Source organism: Falco biarmicus, chromosome 7 (genome assembly GCF_023638135.1).
Source record: "Falco biarmicus isolate bFalBia1 chromosome 7, bFalBia1.pri, whole genome shotgun sequence".
Classification (NCBI taxonomy): Eukaryota; Metazoa; Chordata; class Aves; order Falconiformes; family Falconidae; genus Falco; species Falco biarmicus.
This window is the reverse complement of record NC_079294.1, coordinates 36,986,094-37,004,604: the sequence shown is the minus strand read 5'-3', so window position 1 is coordinate 37,004,604 and position 18,511 is coordinate 36,986,094. Positions and strand designations below refer to the sequence as shown.

At 37.1% G+C, this 18,511-nt stretch overlaps 1 protein-coding gene across 12 annotated transcripts in view; it reads right to left on the bottom strand.

Moving 5' to 3' along the window:
- Nucleotides 1-18,511, bottom strand: part of TRAF3 (TNF receptor associated factor 3) — a 71,286-nt gene that overhangs the window by 14,440 nt on the left and 38,335 nt on the right. For 9 of the 12 annotated variants that reach the window (XM_056345516.1, XM_056345515.1, XM_056345513.1 and 6 more), the window contains 6 exons: nucleotides 17,183-17,234; nucleotides 14,837-14,941; nucleotides 13,782-13,949; nucleotides 9,096-9,176; nucleotides 6,333-6,407; nucleotides 4,476-4,568 (listed from right to left, as the gene is read on the bottom strand). In XM_056345516.1, coding sequence (XP_056201491.1) covers nucleotides 4,476-4,568; nucleotides 6,333-6,407; nucleotides 9,096-9,176; nucleotides 13,782-13,949; nucleotides 14,837-14,941; nucleotides 17,183-17,234 — 574 coding nt within the window. The remainder of the gene's footprint in view (nucleotides 1-4,475; nucleotides 4,569-6,332; nucleotides 6,408-9,095; nucleotides 9,177-13,781; nucleotides 13,950-14,836; nucleotides 14,942-17,182; nucleotides 17,235-18,511) is intronic. The other 3 variants (XM_056345523.1, XM_056345524.1, XM_056345522.1) reach the window with 2 other exon arrangements.

The window sequence follows — 18,511 nt, the reverse complement described above, 5'->3', positions numbered from 1 at the left end:
CTGGAAAAAATTCTACAATTACTCCTGCCAAAGTTTATTAAAAATACCTATAACTTTGTTAAACTATCTTGCGCACATGAAAGGGATGAGATCCTAGTAAAGTCTCTCCCCATGTCTTGCAAATAAACAAACCCCAACCTTCTGACAGCTACTTTTGCACTTTCACAGCATGGTATTGGTACGACTTTAGCTAATGAAAGTGCAGACGGGATAACAAACAGCAAAAGAACTTGGGTCTAAGCATAATCTTGTCTTTAATCAGTTTGTTATTTAATGGCTTTGTTTCCAGAGTTCTACTAACTGACTTGGGAGTTGCTTGGAGTTTGGAAAGAACAACCTATTTAGCTCTAGATTAGTGTTAAGAACTAAAGCCCTGCACAGAAGGGATGTCAGAGAGAAGCCAAGCAGCTGAAAAGTCAGTTGGGAAAGGGAATATTAATCTTCCCCACCTACTCCATGCTATCCTGATCTAAAGCAAATTAAAGGAAAAAATCTACATGGAATTGTCTTGGCTTCACAGAACGTGATGGTGATGAAAACTCCTAGAATGAGTGGATACTGAAGGGATCCATGCATTTGAAAGAAAATCCAATGGTGCCTACAAGTAGAAAAGCCTAAAGAGCTACAGAGTGTGGATTACATTCTCTCTCTGTATTGACATTTTATGAATTCATTCATTAGTGACTCATTCTGATTTTAAAACAGGCGCCTAGTTAGAATAGTATCATATATCATATCTCCTTGGGGACTAAAGTAATACAATAAATAATTCTCTATCACACTATTCTGTGCTCTGTTCATTAACACGGTTTGGGGAAGGGATTGCTTTGTGGTGGTGGATTGCTTTTCTTTAAAAATCTCATTTTTCCCCAGCCAAAATTATTCAGTAGCAAAAACATACAGAACAAACATTTTGACACCAAATTACTTTTGGACATGCCCTGACTAGTTCCACAGACAGATCTTTATATGGATAAGAAGCAGCACCATTTTTGACCCAGGAAAATCTTGATCAACGTTCCACATTAAGACCATTACTTGGATGCTTCATGTTCCCCAAAAAATCTACACTACCACCCCCAATACAGATGATAGCTTGAGGATAAGCCATTTTTACTTCTGATGTGGGTATTACTGTGGAATTCCACCACCTTAACTGCCCTCTAATCAGACATAGTCAAATCACTTCACATGTCACTCAATTCCTAGACTCAAGAAGCTGGCCTGTTTAAAAAGGTAAATAATTTCAATTTCTATACTCACCTAAACTAGACAAAGGACTGCCAAAGGCCACAGGCATTCAGCAGGTTCATCAGACAGTGGCCCAAAAACATAGAGATACCATAATATATATACGTATTCCATTTTCAATATAGTGTAGCATGTGTGCGTATACACACATACATTAGTTCCACATTTTATATATGGAAAAACTGGCAGAAGAGGCTCAACAGAAATGAGATATAGCTAATTTTGCCAGTGCAGAGAGAGAAACAATCTCAAGGCTGTAGGAGTGCATGCCTAGGTATGAGTGAAAATTTTCAAGACCAAGTTGAAATTAAACTAGTATCCGTGCCTCCCACGTACTTCAGATCTGCTGGGTAGCCACTTTAATTTTTTGCGTCCTCCTTTTCCTTAATGAATCAGAGTTCTTTAGTTAATTCTGATCTTTACATTCCCTTTCTCTCATCGTTTCCTCCCCAGGCCTCCCAGTCATAAGGCAGTTACATTCTGTGTCACTAGCATTACATTTCCATTTTTGTGCAAGTTACAGAACGTGGGCCTGTCTTGTACTGAGATTTTCCATGCAGTTTTACAGAACACTAGAAAAACAGAATTATGTCCTGCAGCCCTTAATCATACAGAACTGTCATTGCTAAGTCAGTAATTGTACTTCAGTGGTAATTTGTGAATAAGAAATCTTGAACACTAAATATAGTTTCCTAATTGCATTTGGCATGTCTTTGGAACTTCAGGTAAAAAACAGGGTAAAGGAAACACAGCATCTGTTTACAAACTGCATCAATCAGCTTCCTTTACCTTCTTGTCATATTTGAAATATTCCTAGGATAAAGCATGCTCTTAGCAGCTTTTCACATTAAGCTATCGTTTGTTACTGCTCACTAAAAAAAGAATGGAAGAAATCTCATGCCACAAAAAACTGGATTAAAACAGGTCACATATTTAAGTCACATATTAAAAAACAGTTTACACTGGATTTCTTTAAGAATGTGACAAAGCCACAAAATGATGTTCAACTCATTTCCAACATCACAAAATCCATGGGAGTTCAGTCTGCAAGTCTGTCCCATCACAGAGTGAACAAACAGCAAATTCTAATTTGCCCCAGAGTTTTGATTTAAAGATTTTACATCTGACCTTCTCTCACTTCTCTCTGCCAACAGCACCATTTTCAAATACCAAACTCGTAACTTTGCACAAGCTTTTCAGTTCTGAAGACTTTCAATTAGCATAATCTATAAGCACTATTAAAGAACGTGGTGACTGGGAGAAGCCAACCACCGTACATATCACAGTGATTATCCCAAATGAAATCTTGGCCCTACAGAAACCAACAAGACTTTCACTGACTTCCCCAAGGCCAAGACTTCTGTGATACTCATTACCTAATTTAACTTTGCACTGTTGTTCTTCAGTGCAAGAATAGTTTATTTTCTCAAAGATGACAGCAACAATGAAGTTACAATTCATTTTGTTACCCTTCTCTAGATTAAAGTCACTGACATATGATATGTGGTTAGCTATTCTGGTAACTTGGCACAGTCTTGGGATTTCCAGTGATTCAACTCTTTATTATGAATAGCAAGAAGTCTACAAAGCAGGAAGTGAAAAGAAAAAAAAAAAAAAAGGACAAACAATGATAAGCAGCTATGTCCTAAACGGAAGTTAAACCAAAAATTTAACACAAAAGAGTAGTAAAGTGTACATTCTCTTAGCTCTATAAAGGAGACAAACATAGAACTGCTGGGCATGTTTAAATGGCAGAGCACCCCTCAGGACACTGGCAAAAGGCAGAACATGATCTTCTGGAAGTCACAGGGAACTGTTTTTTTTTTTCTTATGATGTAAAATAAATTGTATAGTTTTAATTATACTAATGAAAAAAGAACTAAGGATATCAATTTGTATGTGTTAAAACAAAAATGTATAGTTCCTACATTAACAAAGAGATTGAAGTGCAAAAGCAAACTTAAGTATTGTTATTGATCATCAAACTAAGCCCTACATACACAGTAGAAATTCTATCTAAAAACCCTCCCAAGCTCAATGGTTTCTTTTTGGGGCTTGAGTTCAAAACAAAGGAATACAGGGACAAATGTGCTGGGGATAAAAATCATATTTTGCTGTTCCTGTTAACTTCTGCTTTAAAACTACACTTCCTGCAGCTGCAAGACAAGACCCTGCTGGAAACCCATGCATAAGAAATCACTGTAGAATAAGAAGGGAATATGCTTTCTAGACAGTTTGCTGAATTTGAGACAGCAGTCCACTGTGAGATGACAGAAGTCACAAGCCGCATATATCTTAACTGCTACTGATCTTAACACTGGAATTGTTACTCTTACTTAACTCATTCTAGAAAAAAATCTGAAGGGGCTCCTGACTCTTCTACTTGCATTTGTACAATAGTTTGGTAATTCTGGAATTTTCATCCACCTGGCTGCTCCCCCCCTCCTTCCAAACAAAAAAGAAAAAAAAAAAAGGCATTATTTTAATGGCTATGTAAAACCTTTCTGAAAAAGATTTAAGAAAAGTGATTTGTTCTGAAGTTTTGCATTTTTAAATCAAAGCCTTAAGTTTTATTTGCAGAAGAGACAAACTAATTCAAATGATCCAAACAAAGGATCATAGCTGATACTGATATTGTTCCCAGCATCTCCCAAATCCCAAACAATCTAAAACTAGGAGTCCCAAGGAAGCACAGCAACATGAACTTCATTCTGGTCTAGCACTAAAGCAGAAATCATCATGCCCATGAGTTACAGTATGTTTAATTAACTTTTGCAGGTCATTAAGTTTGGAGAGCAAGAACAAAAATAAATAAATAAAATAACCAATTTATTACATGGTATTTCCAATAATGTTATCTCTGGAAAAATACTAATGTAGCAAAACCACAGCTCACAGTGCTGCCATAGCTTTCTGAACCCTCCCTTTGGTAAGAAGGCAGCTCAAAGAGGAAATGTAATACTGGACATTTATCTATGTGAAGAAAGTGTTTTAATTAAGTTATCAACGAAGAAAATTGTATATGGAGTTGCGAAGCCAAGTTTCTCACAGCATTTTATTATAACAAAGGAACCAGATATGCTAAATGGCCTGACTGCTTTTGGAGCCTACTAATGCTTTAGCTGTACTGTTGAACAGCTGTTAAACAAAAAAAAGTGCTTCTTCCAGTATTTTTAAATGATTTAAAGAAATCAATGAAAATTAGAAGTGAGTAGAAGATATACCTTATTTTCTAGAGCATTGCTCCACTCTTTCAATAAGTTAACATGCTGCACTGCTGAGCTGGCTTCATGTGCTTTAATTTGTTGGTTTGTTCCCTGTGACAACAAAGAATTTATACATTTTAGCCAATTCCACTTCTTTTAAACCTACAAAGAAAGAGTATATCAAGACATCGAACCAACACTACATATTTTGGTTCACGGATGCATGTTGCAGAACCACAGAGAGACGGGAAATTTACTTGGGAATTTACAAAAGTCAGGAATACATTTAATATAGCAAGTGTTGTACACAACTGCCATGTATCTCCACCCAGTGTGCTTGATACATCAGAGACAATAAAGATGCACAAGGTTTACAAAATTAATTGTAGAGTCATCTGTGTAGCTTTACACTGAATAAAGCACAATAAAACTTGAGTCATACAAAAGCTACGATGTCCAATTCCCCAAACCATAATTTAAAACTTTGTTGTATTTCATTAACAGCTTCATAAGCGCTAAGTTTTCCCTCCGTTGAGCATTAAAGACAAATATTTAGGATAAATATATAATCACTGGAAATTGCCAGCTTTATAAACTGCTTTGAGAGATATCAGAATGCCTACTTTGTTATCCTATGATGTTACCATGATTGCTCTACAATATTCAGATATGCTGCCTCTGCACAACCTATAAATGCTGTTACAGATAACCACTATATAAAAAGTTTACAGAACACACATAGATCATATACAGAGTACATAAGATGCAGACCATATTACTTCATTTGTATTGTGTTGCATTACACGTACTTCAGTAAGTGTTTTGCAATGCAGAGTATATTAGCTTTGATGGTAGATATGCTGCAAAGCAACTGAAATGGTTTCAATGATCCTCAAGGTATGTACTCTATATAAAATACTAAAAATATATATGTGGATATATGTACATATATGCACACATATACATACATAAAATGAATGGCAATACATAAGACATAACAGTGGGCAGGGTTACAGCATTGATCAGTTCTACCACTAAGAGCATTACTGTTAATACTTAAAGTGATGAATGCTCATTACTTAAGAACTTGGAAATACCTGCAGGAAGTAGTTTATTGGGAAGTGTTGCTGCTTACAGTTCTTGCCTCTAAGTTATCATGGGCTAACAAATGAAACACTATCTGATAAACTCCACTTTTTCCTGTCAGTGGTTTCTGAAATTTCCTGACTAATCTCATCGTTACTTAAGCATCCAAATTCCCCAAGATACATGGTATGGGAAGCAGAATATTGGAAAAGACAGGAATAATACTACTGAAACTAAGCTCTGAGGTTTGGCTTTATTTTTTTTTTTAAATTATTGCAGGGATTGCCAGGATTGAAATCTAATTTTTAAAAAAAATAAATTTCATGCTATGCTTTGATTATACACCTATGTGCATACATACGTATGAATGCACATAAAACTACACTTTAAGTGCACTAACCTATGTTTAACCCTAAAAATATTAAGATACCCAAATGAGAGAAAACATAAACATACTTAAGAAAATAAATAAATACTTTCATAGAAACAACTGAAGTCACTAGTCTATTTTCTGAAGAACAAAAGTGACTTTCCTTTTATTCTAAGTTATTCAAATGTGTCATCTTCCTACCTCAACAAGACGTACTCAAACCACTGCAGGAATGTGTGGGCTTTTTATTTTGTTCACTTTTAAAATGCAAAACCAAACATCTGCTGCATAATCACTTGGTGCAACTGGATGATTTTTTTGTTAACCAAGACTAGAGAAGTCCAGAACTTTCACGTCAAAGAGTTAGGTTCTATTTGCAGATTTTCATCAATTGGGAAGTATAATTGTTATATACTGACCTGAAAAGTGCAGCCATAACGCTTAAAACTACAGGTACTTGGGGCATTAATACATTCTGACAAATGTGCATTCAACTGCAATAGGAAAAAAATGTGAGTTTTGGCAAAAGACGTTTGCATGATAATGCTCAAAACATAAAGGGCACAGGTTATCAGGTTTGTATTGTGTGCCATTTGCAGAACATACAATACACGTGTGTATATTTTCTCCAGTCTAAGCTAAAGTGCAAATACTATATATACACATATGTAAACCACACGCACATGCCAATACAGTGTGATACATTTAATATACAGTGAAACTTCTACTAAAGACTATTTCAATAGGCAACCCAATTAAAAAAAGCAAACAAGAACACACTCTACAATTATTTATGATTTCATTTGAATTTAACAAAAGACTAATCTTTTCTCAACAAGTGATTTTACTAATGTTCTTAGCAAGTCTTAAGATCAGTTTCACTGTACTACAGTACATTTTTTTTAATCCTAGTTTCACGAGGAACCAATTTTTCAAAACATAACATGCAATTCTCCGTGCCTAAACTTAATGGTTAAATTACACAAAAAAGACTAAACGAGTACTGCATGAAACAGATGAAGAGTTTTAGAATAGGTATAGTTAAGTAACTAAAGAAAATGCAGTACACAGGATTAAAACTGATTAATAAAATGCCTGCATTTTTCACAGATTGAGGTTTATTCCAATAACTTGGATTATTAGGAGCATAGACAACTTTTCATTTAAAAATAAACCAATTCACAGAAGCATATACATATATACAGACAGCCGCCATTGCAGCAGAGACGGCAGCAGCTGGATGCAAACCACCTGAAAGTTGGAGCAAAGAGCCATTTTTGGACAGGCTAGTGCAACAAACACTCTTCAAAATCAGGATCTGCAGTTTGTATTTCCCACACAGCAGACAGGAGCTAAGGCCTAGCTCCTCATCTGGCACCACTCTTTTGGGTTTCAAAATCTCATTTGAAATTCCCACACCATAAGCCCCACATGACTCAGCTCATCCACCTCCATCGGAAGAAGTGGTGAACCAGTGCTGCTTTGAACGTGTAGCTCTGGAACAGGCAGGGCAGTCTTTAAAATCTCATACCAAAATGCAACTGGTCACTTATCTCTGATATACACCTCATGTTCTAAACACTCTCTGCAGAAAATCACAGTATAATTTCAAAAGACACATGGTTAAAAAAAAAAAAAAAAGACCATATAAGAGAGACATGTGGTGTAACAGGCTTTACAAGAACGCCACATTTTCAACTTCTCAAAACTAGAAGTCTGCCAAGGAGTTATGAATTAAACATGAAAAATTGCCTTTTATTCTACAGTAAGATATTCACTTGCACACTACAGAATTTTTGCGAACTGTTAGGCAGGCATTTTCCCATTTTCTGCATTAAAAATTGTTATTCCTAATCATGCACCTAAGTAATATATACATTTTCACAGCATCAGAAAAAAATTAAACAACATACAGCAACAGATGATGCAGGGCAAGTTCTGTTTCTACCAGTAGTATCAGAACCCAATCCTGACTATACGTGTAACGACCTAGCCGTTAATGGGCCGATTCTAATTAGCGCTCAGATGCACCTCTTTCTCAAGTAACTGCTGAAGTCAAGATTTAAGAATATGTTTACGTGCTCCAGAACCAGGATCTAAAGTTGGAAGTAAGCACTGACAGAATTGGTTCAGTATGTTCAGTATATGTATTTTCTCTTTTCTTAACAGTTCAATTTCTTTTAATGGGTACAGTATCTATCATGTATTTCATTATCCTGGGGGAAAAGACTGCCTCTGTGTTTCACAGGTGCCTTATATGCCTTGTGCACTATGACATGATCAATAATTTACAAGTGTAACTGAAAAATAGTACGAATCCAACTTCGGAAGCAAGTACCAGTGAAAAGAGAAAAGCTTATCTTCAGATCAGAAACTCAACTTTCCCTAAGTGAGGCTTACAGAGTGGTGAAGACTTAAACAAGCTCTTCCCCATCCTTGGTGAGTAAGTTCTGTTTTTAGGATAAAATAATGCACATTGACTTTCAAAGATATAAGTAGCATCTGTCAATGTACAAGAACATGGATCTGTTCAAACAAGACGGATTTTGATATTTTTTTTTAATATGGTCTATATATTACTGCAAGCTTCTACATATTAAGAGACATTTTTATGCATTGTTGCATCTGTCTGCTGCAATGTTGTACTCCTATTACCCTGTACCTGATACTGATTCTCTAAGTGTCAGTTACTATTTTTTCCCAAATTTAACAGATCTAATAATAATTTAATTTTTTCCATGGAACAATTCTACAGGTATATATGATATTTTTTTCTAGTCTTTGCTAATTCTTGTCAATGTGCACTAAATATTAATTATCTCTTTTTATTTTAATATCAGCTAACTAGCCCAAGATGCTGCTCTATTGTGTTCAATACTTCAAATGGTGGAAGGGCAGGGGGAGAGCTAGTAAAAACAAAAGCAGGAGAGACATGCGCTAATCTTGGGCAAGCAAAGTGTAATAATGACACAAAACTAAGAAATTACTACTTTTAAAATAGTTTTTCAAGAAATCATTAAAAATATTGGAGTGTTATCACACTTAACTGTGGGGTAGAAAAAGCTTTTCTTTAGATCTCACATTTTAATAAGGAAATGGCTTCTGGCAAAATTCTTGCGAGATCTCACTAAAAAAAAAAAATCATTTAATTTTTCAGCACAACACTGGGTATGACTTCTTACCTCACTCCTCATGAGTGTTTTAACACTACATTTATGAGGACACGAAACCATGACACACGGGCAGTCTGTATCTTCATGTTTCTACAGAGGAAAAAGCAAACCACATATCAACTCTTACTCTGAAATTAAAGAGAAGATTTACCTGCAAGGAAAAGCATCACACAATAACTAAAAAAACCCCAAAAAACTACACAAGATTTTTTCAATGTCTAACCCAATTGTACAGAGTTAGAGAACTGCAATTGCTTGAACATCAGTTTATGCTTTCAATAGACGTATTTCCCCACACAGAGTAAACCTATTTGCTTCCCATTTTATTGGTTTTGCTTAGAGCGATGAAACAATACAAGAAGTTACATTTTCTTCCCCAAGAATTTCTCACAAAAATGGGCATCTTTAAGAGCGAGCAGAACCACTGCAGATGTCCTGTTTAGTAAAGTGCATGGAAAAGCTTTTCAAAGATGTACACCCCACTCTCAGAGAATCTATCTTTCCTGTGTAGGGATATTCCCCTTCCAATTCTTTTCTGATTTTGATTCCTAAACATCTGATACTAAGCCACACTGTTATACAACCGAAATTCAAACAGATGTTTAAATTTTATCGTAATGCTGGGCAGGCATTTTGATCTGAACCTAGATGATTACAGATACTTCAGTATAGCTGTCAAACCATATTGCCACGGGGAGGGAAGAAAATCAGGCCCAAGCTTTTTGCAACAAAGTGAAAAATTTGGAAAACAAAGTTTTTCATTTCACGTCAGGTTTTTTTTCTACTCTTTACTAATTCTTGTCAATGTGCACTAAATTTTAATTATTGATGTCCCATTCAACTTCAAACAACTGTTTCATTTCTGGTACTTAAGAAAAGCGAAAGAAATAAAGGTCTAGATTTATAAGCCTGTCAGAAAAGGAAGAACAAATAGCATGCCCTTTTTGCCCAGTAATGTTGTCTGTTTTTTTGAAACAAAACCAGGATGTGAAGGAGACCCAAGCTCTGAGATGTGAAAGGCCTCGGTTCAGAACTTCTGTCATACACCTGCAAATACTTGAAAATGTGTACCTCCTCACGTTTAAAAACAGATCATCCGGTAGGCTGTTCTGAAGCAAGTCTATCCTGCTGTCCTCCTCATTTGCACTAGTGCACTTGGTATAGCACACGGAGACAATCACAGCAACAAAAGGCATGGAAGCCTAAGCTGCTCCAGCCAGAGCTCCCCAGAGCATGAGGAGGGTGAGGAGCTAGCTCCAGGCCTTCCCCGCCATGATGGAGGGTGAGGAGCTAGCTCCAGGCCTTCCCCGCCATGATGGAGGGTGAGGAGCTAGCTCCAGGCCCTCCCCACCCCAATACAGATACCCAGCCAGGGGTAATGCTTACAGCCTGACAACACCTCTCCTCAGAATAACCTCTGGCAGGGCGACTGCCATACCCTTCTGACAAGCAACAGGCCCATTTCTGCTCAGACTCAACAGCTGGACCTGGGCCCCCACATTCTGAACACGTCTGTAATCATGTTGGAGAGAGACATCACACTATCATGCAGCTTAGGAGCCCACTGCCCTACAGGCTTCTTTAATGGTTTATCAACTACAAAACTAGAAAAATAATACCCCCTTCTAACATTCATTCTCTGATTTTAATTCCCTTACACTTTTCTCTAACCAACCCAAACTATCTGGCAAAGGCCATGACATCGACTCTCTCTTTGTAATAAAACCACAGCTTCTTCTCAGCCCTCTCCCCAACTCTCCTCCTCACCATGCATCCCAGGGCCCACCCACTGAAACAAAGGGGAGCCTTTCCAGTGACTCCAGGATATCCCAGAGTAATCCCATTCCAGTGGCAGAATCCTCTTCCTACCGACCAGGTACATTCACACAGCGGAGCACACAAAACCAAAAGCCAAATGCAGCATAAGACAGGGGTGATGCCACATGCCGGGCACCCGGCACAGACGGGGGGCAGGCAGGGTACTAACATGGCTCCCAGAGCAGCCAGTGCCGCATTAGGAACGCGTCCGGTTCCATAGCAGCAACAAGGGAGCAGGATGACAAATGTCTCGTGTGTGTTCCCCTGTGGCTGTCCCAGTCAGCTTGGCTGTATTTCAGACTATGGAGCGGAGTCCAGACTGCCTTGGCAAGGTCTGCCTGGGACAGCCTTCTTGTGGCTAAGGTGGCAGTGAAGAGCCTAGGCACTAAGTAATGCTGTCCTTCCAGATCTGTATTGTTCTAATACTGCCCAAGTGCCAATTTTGATAGGAGAAGCACTTTCAAGCAATTTTGTGGATCATCCACAGAAAAACAGAATAATTCAGAAGCACTTCAGGCCCCTAATTTTTGTTTTAACAACGCACCATCTTTATCTGCCAGAACTTCTGCAATGGAAGAGGCATTTGTGACATAAGAGCTTTGTGACAAAAAAAACCCCTGACTTTTTAGATGGTTTAAACAAAAGATGAGAAATTAAGACGTTAACTTGCTTAGTGACATTACAGGCAACACAAATACAATCTAAAAAAATGTGTACTGACATCATTAACGAAAGAGTCTGCCTCCAACAGTGGGGATTTCCTACCCCACAGGTCATGGGATTCTATGAAGACATGAACCACACATACTTCGGTAAAATTATTTTTGTTTCCATTTGCATACCTTTTTTCTCGGTATGCTCCCTCTAGCTCCATTTTCAGTTCAAGTCACCGAGGCCTGCTTCAGTCATTATCACATTAGAGAAAATTTTAGGCTACAGACACTAGAGATGAACTCAAGGTTTGGGTGACAAATGAGAAGTCAAAAGGAGCCTTTCATTCAAACATGCAGTCTCATTATCAAAGTACAATGAGGTAACATTTTATCAGGCCACAACAAGTAAAAGCCATTTGCATTTCTATAATCACTGAACTCTTAAAAATCTAGGCAAAAAAAAAAAAATTGCAGCCAATTGCCAATCTTCTCATTGTAGAGTAAGCTGTCCTTTTTCTATGTACTGAAACATACAAGCTGATGATTAACATCTAACAGTGCTTGGAAAGTTTCTGATTTGCAAAGGTAGATTTGTTTAGAACTTTTAAGGGCAGATGAACAGGGGTACCAACTTGAATACAATCAAAATAGTGGCATCTCAACATAAAACTAAATTTTAACAAACCACTTTGGCTCCCTGGGTAAGCCAATTTATTACCTCTTAAAGCAACTCAGAATTCCACCACTTAAGATTTTGGAGAACAATTTCTTCATTTACAAACACTATTTTCTGTACTTCAGAGTAACATGCCGTTCTTGTTTCCAATGTGAATGTCTAAAATAGGTTTTGCTGTGAATTAAAAATCTGAGAAAGCTCTTAAACCAGTTCTATGTTCCTCAAAACATAAGTATGATTTCAGACTCTCAAAAATCTAACTACATTGGTCCTATAAAAAGAAACTGCCTACAAGGAAGCATGTGAGCATGTTGCTTAGATATGGAAATCCTGTTTGTACAACAAGACATATTTAATAGTCATTGATTTTGTCTGTTAAGGCACTACATATTTTTCAGTATCACTCTTTGCCCCACACCAATTCCCAGCCTAAAGAAAATTCTGGGAGAACAGCATCCATAATCTAACTAAATACAGTCTAATACTCTGTATCAGAATGTGCAAGAATAAACACATTGTAAACTTAATTTTCCCTGTGTATTTTCACATCTCAGCCACCTTATGCTAGGTAATGCACAATTATAAAGTACCAGCCCTTGCAAGTATGCACTCAAATAACTGAAAGCCAGATCTAAATCAGAACTTGGTGAGATTCCACCTACGCCTTTTGTAACAACACCTCTGAGCAAAGAATGCTTCTCATTGTTGTGAGACTTCATCTAACAAAAAAATACTCAAGAACACAAATGAAAATGAAATTCTCACCACTCTTACTATGCTAAGAAGGTCTGAAATCCAAGACTGTCAAACTATGGAAAAAGAATTTTTGTAAAAAATGTTAAAAATTACAGAAAAAAATTACAGAACTGAGTGACTCAGCATAATACAGTTCAATACAAAGTAATGCAAACATAGCCAAGTTACAATTTATGTGTGGAGTAAGTATGATTCTCTCAACCTCTGTTCTATGCTTCTAATTCACAAAACGCTGCTTCTGAGACAACCTACTCGTATGCCAAGAACAGCAACAATGCTGCCTAGGCCTGTCATGTACCATTGCTGGTTACACCAAGACACAATTTGTTTTTACATTGTCTCCTCCTTTCCCCTCGTAACAGATCACACAGTACCCCAAGAAGGATTATACGGAAAGGTGCTATTTCTCCAGTCAATTGCTATGCTTATATTTTTCCTGCACAATGTTTTGCTGTTATCATGGTAGTTGCATTTATCACATCAAAATAAGCAAAATAAAAAAACCACAGAAAAAAATTACTTTAGCATCAATATCATGCAGTGGATCTGAATTCTTTTTAAATGCAGTATACGAACATGAAAAAAAAATATTTCCCAGTCAATGTTGTAACTGGTGTTTACACAGGGAAAAAAAAAAAAGTGTTTTGAAAGTCAGCCTATTTTCTTTTTTGACTTACTAATTCAGGCTGACATGCCAAGGCTCTATTGGCAGCTACACAGAAGCATAAGAAGAGTTATTATTCCATGTTAATGTATGGAATCTCGTTCTATATACACAAGAAAATACTGCACCTGCAACATAATCATTGGGACTTGGCTTTTACAGTATTTACAGGTTGTCTCCCGGTATTTACAGGTCTTCTCTACATGGTCTGGCAAGTCTTTTCTCAGTATTTTTTCTTTGCAATCAGCACGAGGACATGACAGTTCTTCAAACTGACAATCAGTTTTCAAATGCATCTGAAAAATAAAAAAAAAAGTCAACTAATTTTTGTGCACGTCTTTTTATCCTTTGTAGACATCTCACATTAAATAACTTGAGAACCGCAAAGTTATTTTGCACACTATATTGTGCAAGAGCAAACACTCACACATCTACTCAGGAATACATTTCTGACTTTACACTCCCTTTACCTGGACAGCAGATTTCGCTGTATTATAGATGTACGTGAGCTACTTTTGTACTAAAAGCATTCTAACAGTCCAAAATGCCACATAGGCTATTTAAACAAATGCTAAACGTTCTTTTTCAAGGTATATTATTCCACATAAACATAGGGGCTTCTTTAAGTTGTTTCAGTACTTGGGCTTGCTCATTCAAAGCAAGTACCTACACATCTCACTACAAACTGCTGTGTAGCCGTACTTTACAACTGTTAAATTACTGGATTACTGCAATGTTACGCCTTCACGAAACAAAGCTACAGATTATTTTGTGCAAGTCTGGAGAAGCAAGCCAAAGGTTTGACTCCATGCATAAACCACCACTTACATGAGAGGACTGAGACTGGAAAATAAAAATAAAAGTAAACCAAAAAGAAATCCAAATTTCTCACATTTGTAAAGTACACAAAGATTTTCCCCCAATTTTAGCTCTCCCTCAAGTTCTCATTTGCTTCATGTATTTACGTTTCTGAGCTTTAGTGTCACACAATCACATGACTTTTTACTACAGTTCCTTATAGCTTATCAAAACCCAGAGTTTAAAAACAGTTTATTCTGGAATTTATAAATCAGATTAACTACTAGTGTGAGCAACTCACGAAAAGGACCAGGGTTTTTATTTGCAAGATTTCTTCTCGGTCTTTAACTCAAAAGGAAGTTTATGACTATGTTAGATTACTCACCAGTAATTGACCCAAAGATAGCTGTTCTTTACAGCCCTTGTTTTCATTTCTGCAGTATATTTGAAGGGCAAGTAGTTCTCTCCTGCAACAATTATCTTTAAATACCTGAAAAATCAAAACCCACTTTCTTTTAGAAAATGTAGACACTCAAGAATATGCAAGTTCAAATAAAGTAGAGGCTGCAATCTGTCTACACCAGTGTCATTTAATTCTAGCCTTACGTGCCAGAAATAAAACCCTATCATTCAAATTTTCTTGAACGTGCACATCACCGAGATTCCTCCAGTATGAAGCAGCCCAGTGAAAGAGAATATTTGGACAGATGCTCTGCTACTTTTACTATAAATACAATAAAGGGAAGGTTCAGGAAGAGGACTAAATTTTTTGCTATTTGCTTGTCAATAGTAGGCTTGCATAAGCTAGAACATTGAGAAGCTGGTGTATTAGGCACAATAACATAACACAAGAAAGAGCCAAAGCACAGTGGCTCAGAGAGGAAGGATTTCATGGAAGATAGTTCCCACAATGACTAGACTTCATTAGTAGCACATAATTAAAGATATTTTCTATGGTCTTAGACTGGAGTAGCTTTATTATTCCACAGATAAGCAGGCTCCAACTATCTCTGCATTTTAATGTTCATAAGCCTCTTCAGCACTTCTTGTGTATAATAGAACTGAAAAAAGTTGGAAACAGAGAACTTGGGGTTTGGATTTTTCACCTTTTATGGGTGATATCCCATAAAAGATAGAGAGGCAACACAACTGCACATTCAAAATGTCCCCCCTGCCAAGGGCAGGAACTGGAGACAGGACTGAATATCATTACTACTATGTGAAGTCCAAAACAAAGGGATGAAAACTTACAGTCATTCTGCAATTGCTCTTATGACCATGAAGAAATGCCAAAGAACCAAGCCCAACCTGTGACTACTTCTCTGACAAACCGAGTTCTGTGATACTGCATGCACTGCAGCGTTACTGTAATTACAGAACAGTTCCGCATGCTAACATTTAACAGCAGCGGCTATGAATTACGATCGGATCTGTCCAGTGACTATGAATCTATACCCAGTGTCAGTGAAGAAACACCGCAGCCATTCTCATCCGATCTCATCTGACACAGATCACCGATTCCAGTTCACTTTTCAGGTGCATGTGTGAAGTTAATGAATCAACAAATCTCATTTGAATAATCAATTGCCAGTACTGTAGTAATTTTTCCAAAGTAATTCACAGGTTACTGGACACAGTTTTACTGACTGAAGGTTAAGGTAAGAAGACAGTTTTAAAACAGTTTGTCCAAGACTATCTAAAAGCTATTCAGTGATTTTGGACATCAGTGCTCTATGGGAAGAGAGGTTTCCAGTTTCATGAAATCACTGACTTGCACAGTTAGTCTAACATGTATTTAACAAACATGTCCTCCTCTTGTTTTAAAGATATTTGAGGTTCCATAACAAATGTACACATTTATATATATTGGGAGCTAGAAAGTCAAAGGACAAATAAAATAGACATCAAGATTACTGGTCTAAGCTCCCGGAGAGCATACCCATGCCAAAGCTAAATTACACTGAGCACTGTTCAGAGAACTATGCTGAGTTAAGACAAGGAGAGATTGATGTATCCACTAGACTTTTCTTGAAAATGGTTACTATGATGTGTATTAGCTTAGGCCAGAAAGACTACTAATACAAAGAATTTAGAAAACACTTTAGAAGACTAACACAAAAACTGCATAAACCACGTACTAGGTCGAAAAGAATTTTCTCTCCCCACAATCTTTCAAAGGCAACACAAAGATTTGCTGTGAAAAACAGTAACGAGAGTATCAGTAAAATAAATTATCCATATAAAAAGAACCTGATTCTGTTACAGTTACGGTAACTCCACACTGTTCTGGTTCCAGTGTGGTTCACAGAACAACACGCTGTAAAAACAGGTTATCGAAACAGTAGACACTGGTCTGGAGCCAAACCACAAGTAAAGTTTGCCCTGATCTGTGACATCTCTGCATCTACAAGAGATGCAGTATTTCTTATCATCCTCCTGGCTGATGGGAGGACAAATGCAACATGTTGCTGCAGCTCCCAACTATGTAAACAAGATGTGACATCTGGCTGGACCATTAGAGATGAAGCTGACATGTTGTTTTCTACCATGTGGTTAACATTGTAAGAATGAGCTGTCTTCCTATATAAAATACATGGTTTACGTTTTTTAACAAAACTATCTTCCTCAGGTAGCTTATTAGGCTTATGAAATAATTACCACAAAGCAGCAACATATCTTATGTATGCCACACAATTCAATGCTCTTGAGTAAGGAAGAATTTCAACAATACCTTATCTTTTACTATGCTTTCTTGACACGCTGTACATTTTGGGCTAGAAGAACTGGAGAGAAAAGGAAACAGAAAAGTTATTTTAACTCACCTGAAATTTTGTAGCGTAAAATTTTCAGTTTATGAAGACGTTTACTTAGTCATGATTACTCAATATATTTTAAAATCAAGAGTATGTAGTTCATGGTAATGAGATAACATGATGTTATCTCAAAGAAATTTGAACACTGAGTTTTCACTGGACAGTATCTGGCATTCCCAATTAAATAAGACCACCACAATTTCTCCAGCCAACTGCTCAGTGGTTTTCTTGAAGCCAGCAAAATCCATTCTCTATTTTACAGTCTGTGCCTGATCCACAATTTTTGTCACTTCTCAATTTATCTGTGCAAACAAGCAAAATCTTGTCTCTTCCATTAATTATCCAGTCCTTTTTCAAACAACACTCGATTAAACTTTACTTTCTCTGACAGTCAATTGCACCTCCTTTTAAGGTAAAAAAATATTTATGTCCACCTCCAAGTCTGTTCTGGTTTTAGCAGTTGTTACAGATCCTTGCTCCCTCCTTTACCTGAACTACTGCCTTGTAGCTGCCTTTGTAATCTAATTACCAAACGTGTGATCCCTTAGACAACAGGTAGATTGAGGAGCAGAGCAGTGCATGGAAACCGGAGTGTAGGAAAGCTGGGTTCCTACAGCTATTATGGGCTCTGACCTCCTAGGTGTCATTGCGTAAGTCTCTTCATTCCTTTTTAGCTCCTTTTCTCCATGTAAAATGGCGATAGTCATACTGATCTCCCATGCAAAGCACAGATGTCTATGGATGAGAAGCACTAGGTACATTCTTTTGTAAAGCAACTCATTGACAGGCAACATAAGTTGCAGCTACTAACAGCAGTGCAAATTAATACAAAATGCTGAATAAGTTTGATTATGTTATATAATCAGTATGATTACTTCAAATCATCTCACTGGCTTCTGCTCCTTCAGCTGACCATTCTCTGTCTCATCATATTTCTGAGCATCTTAACTACCTTGCAGCTTCAGTATCTGTAATGTTTTTCTTAACTTAAAAAAAAGGAAACTAATCTACTTGAGGGCATATAGTGTTTAATACAATGTCATGCTTTTCTTGCTCTTACTGAATTCACTCAAGCATCCACTTGCTCTTTTAAACTACTGCTGCATACTGAGCAGACATCTTTACCGCATTATCTACACTGACACCCAATTCTTTGTCCTCAAATAACCCTGGAACAGAAGCTGCTAGCATATAATCAGAGTGTATGTGTGTGTAGCAGCATATCCACACCAAATGAAAATTCTTTG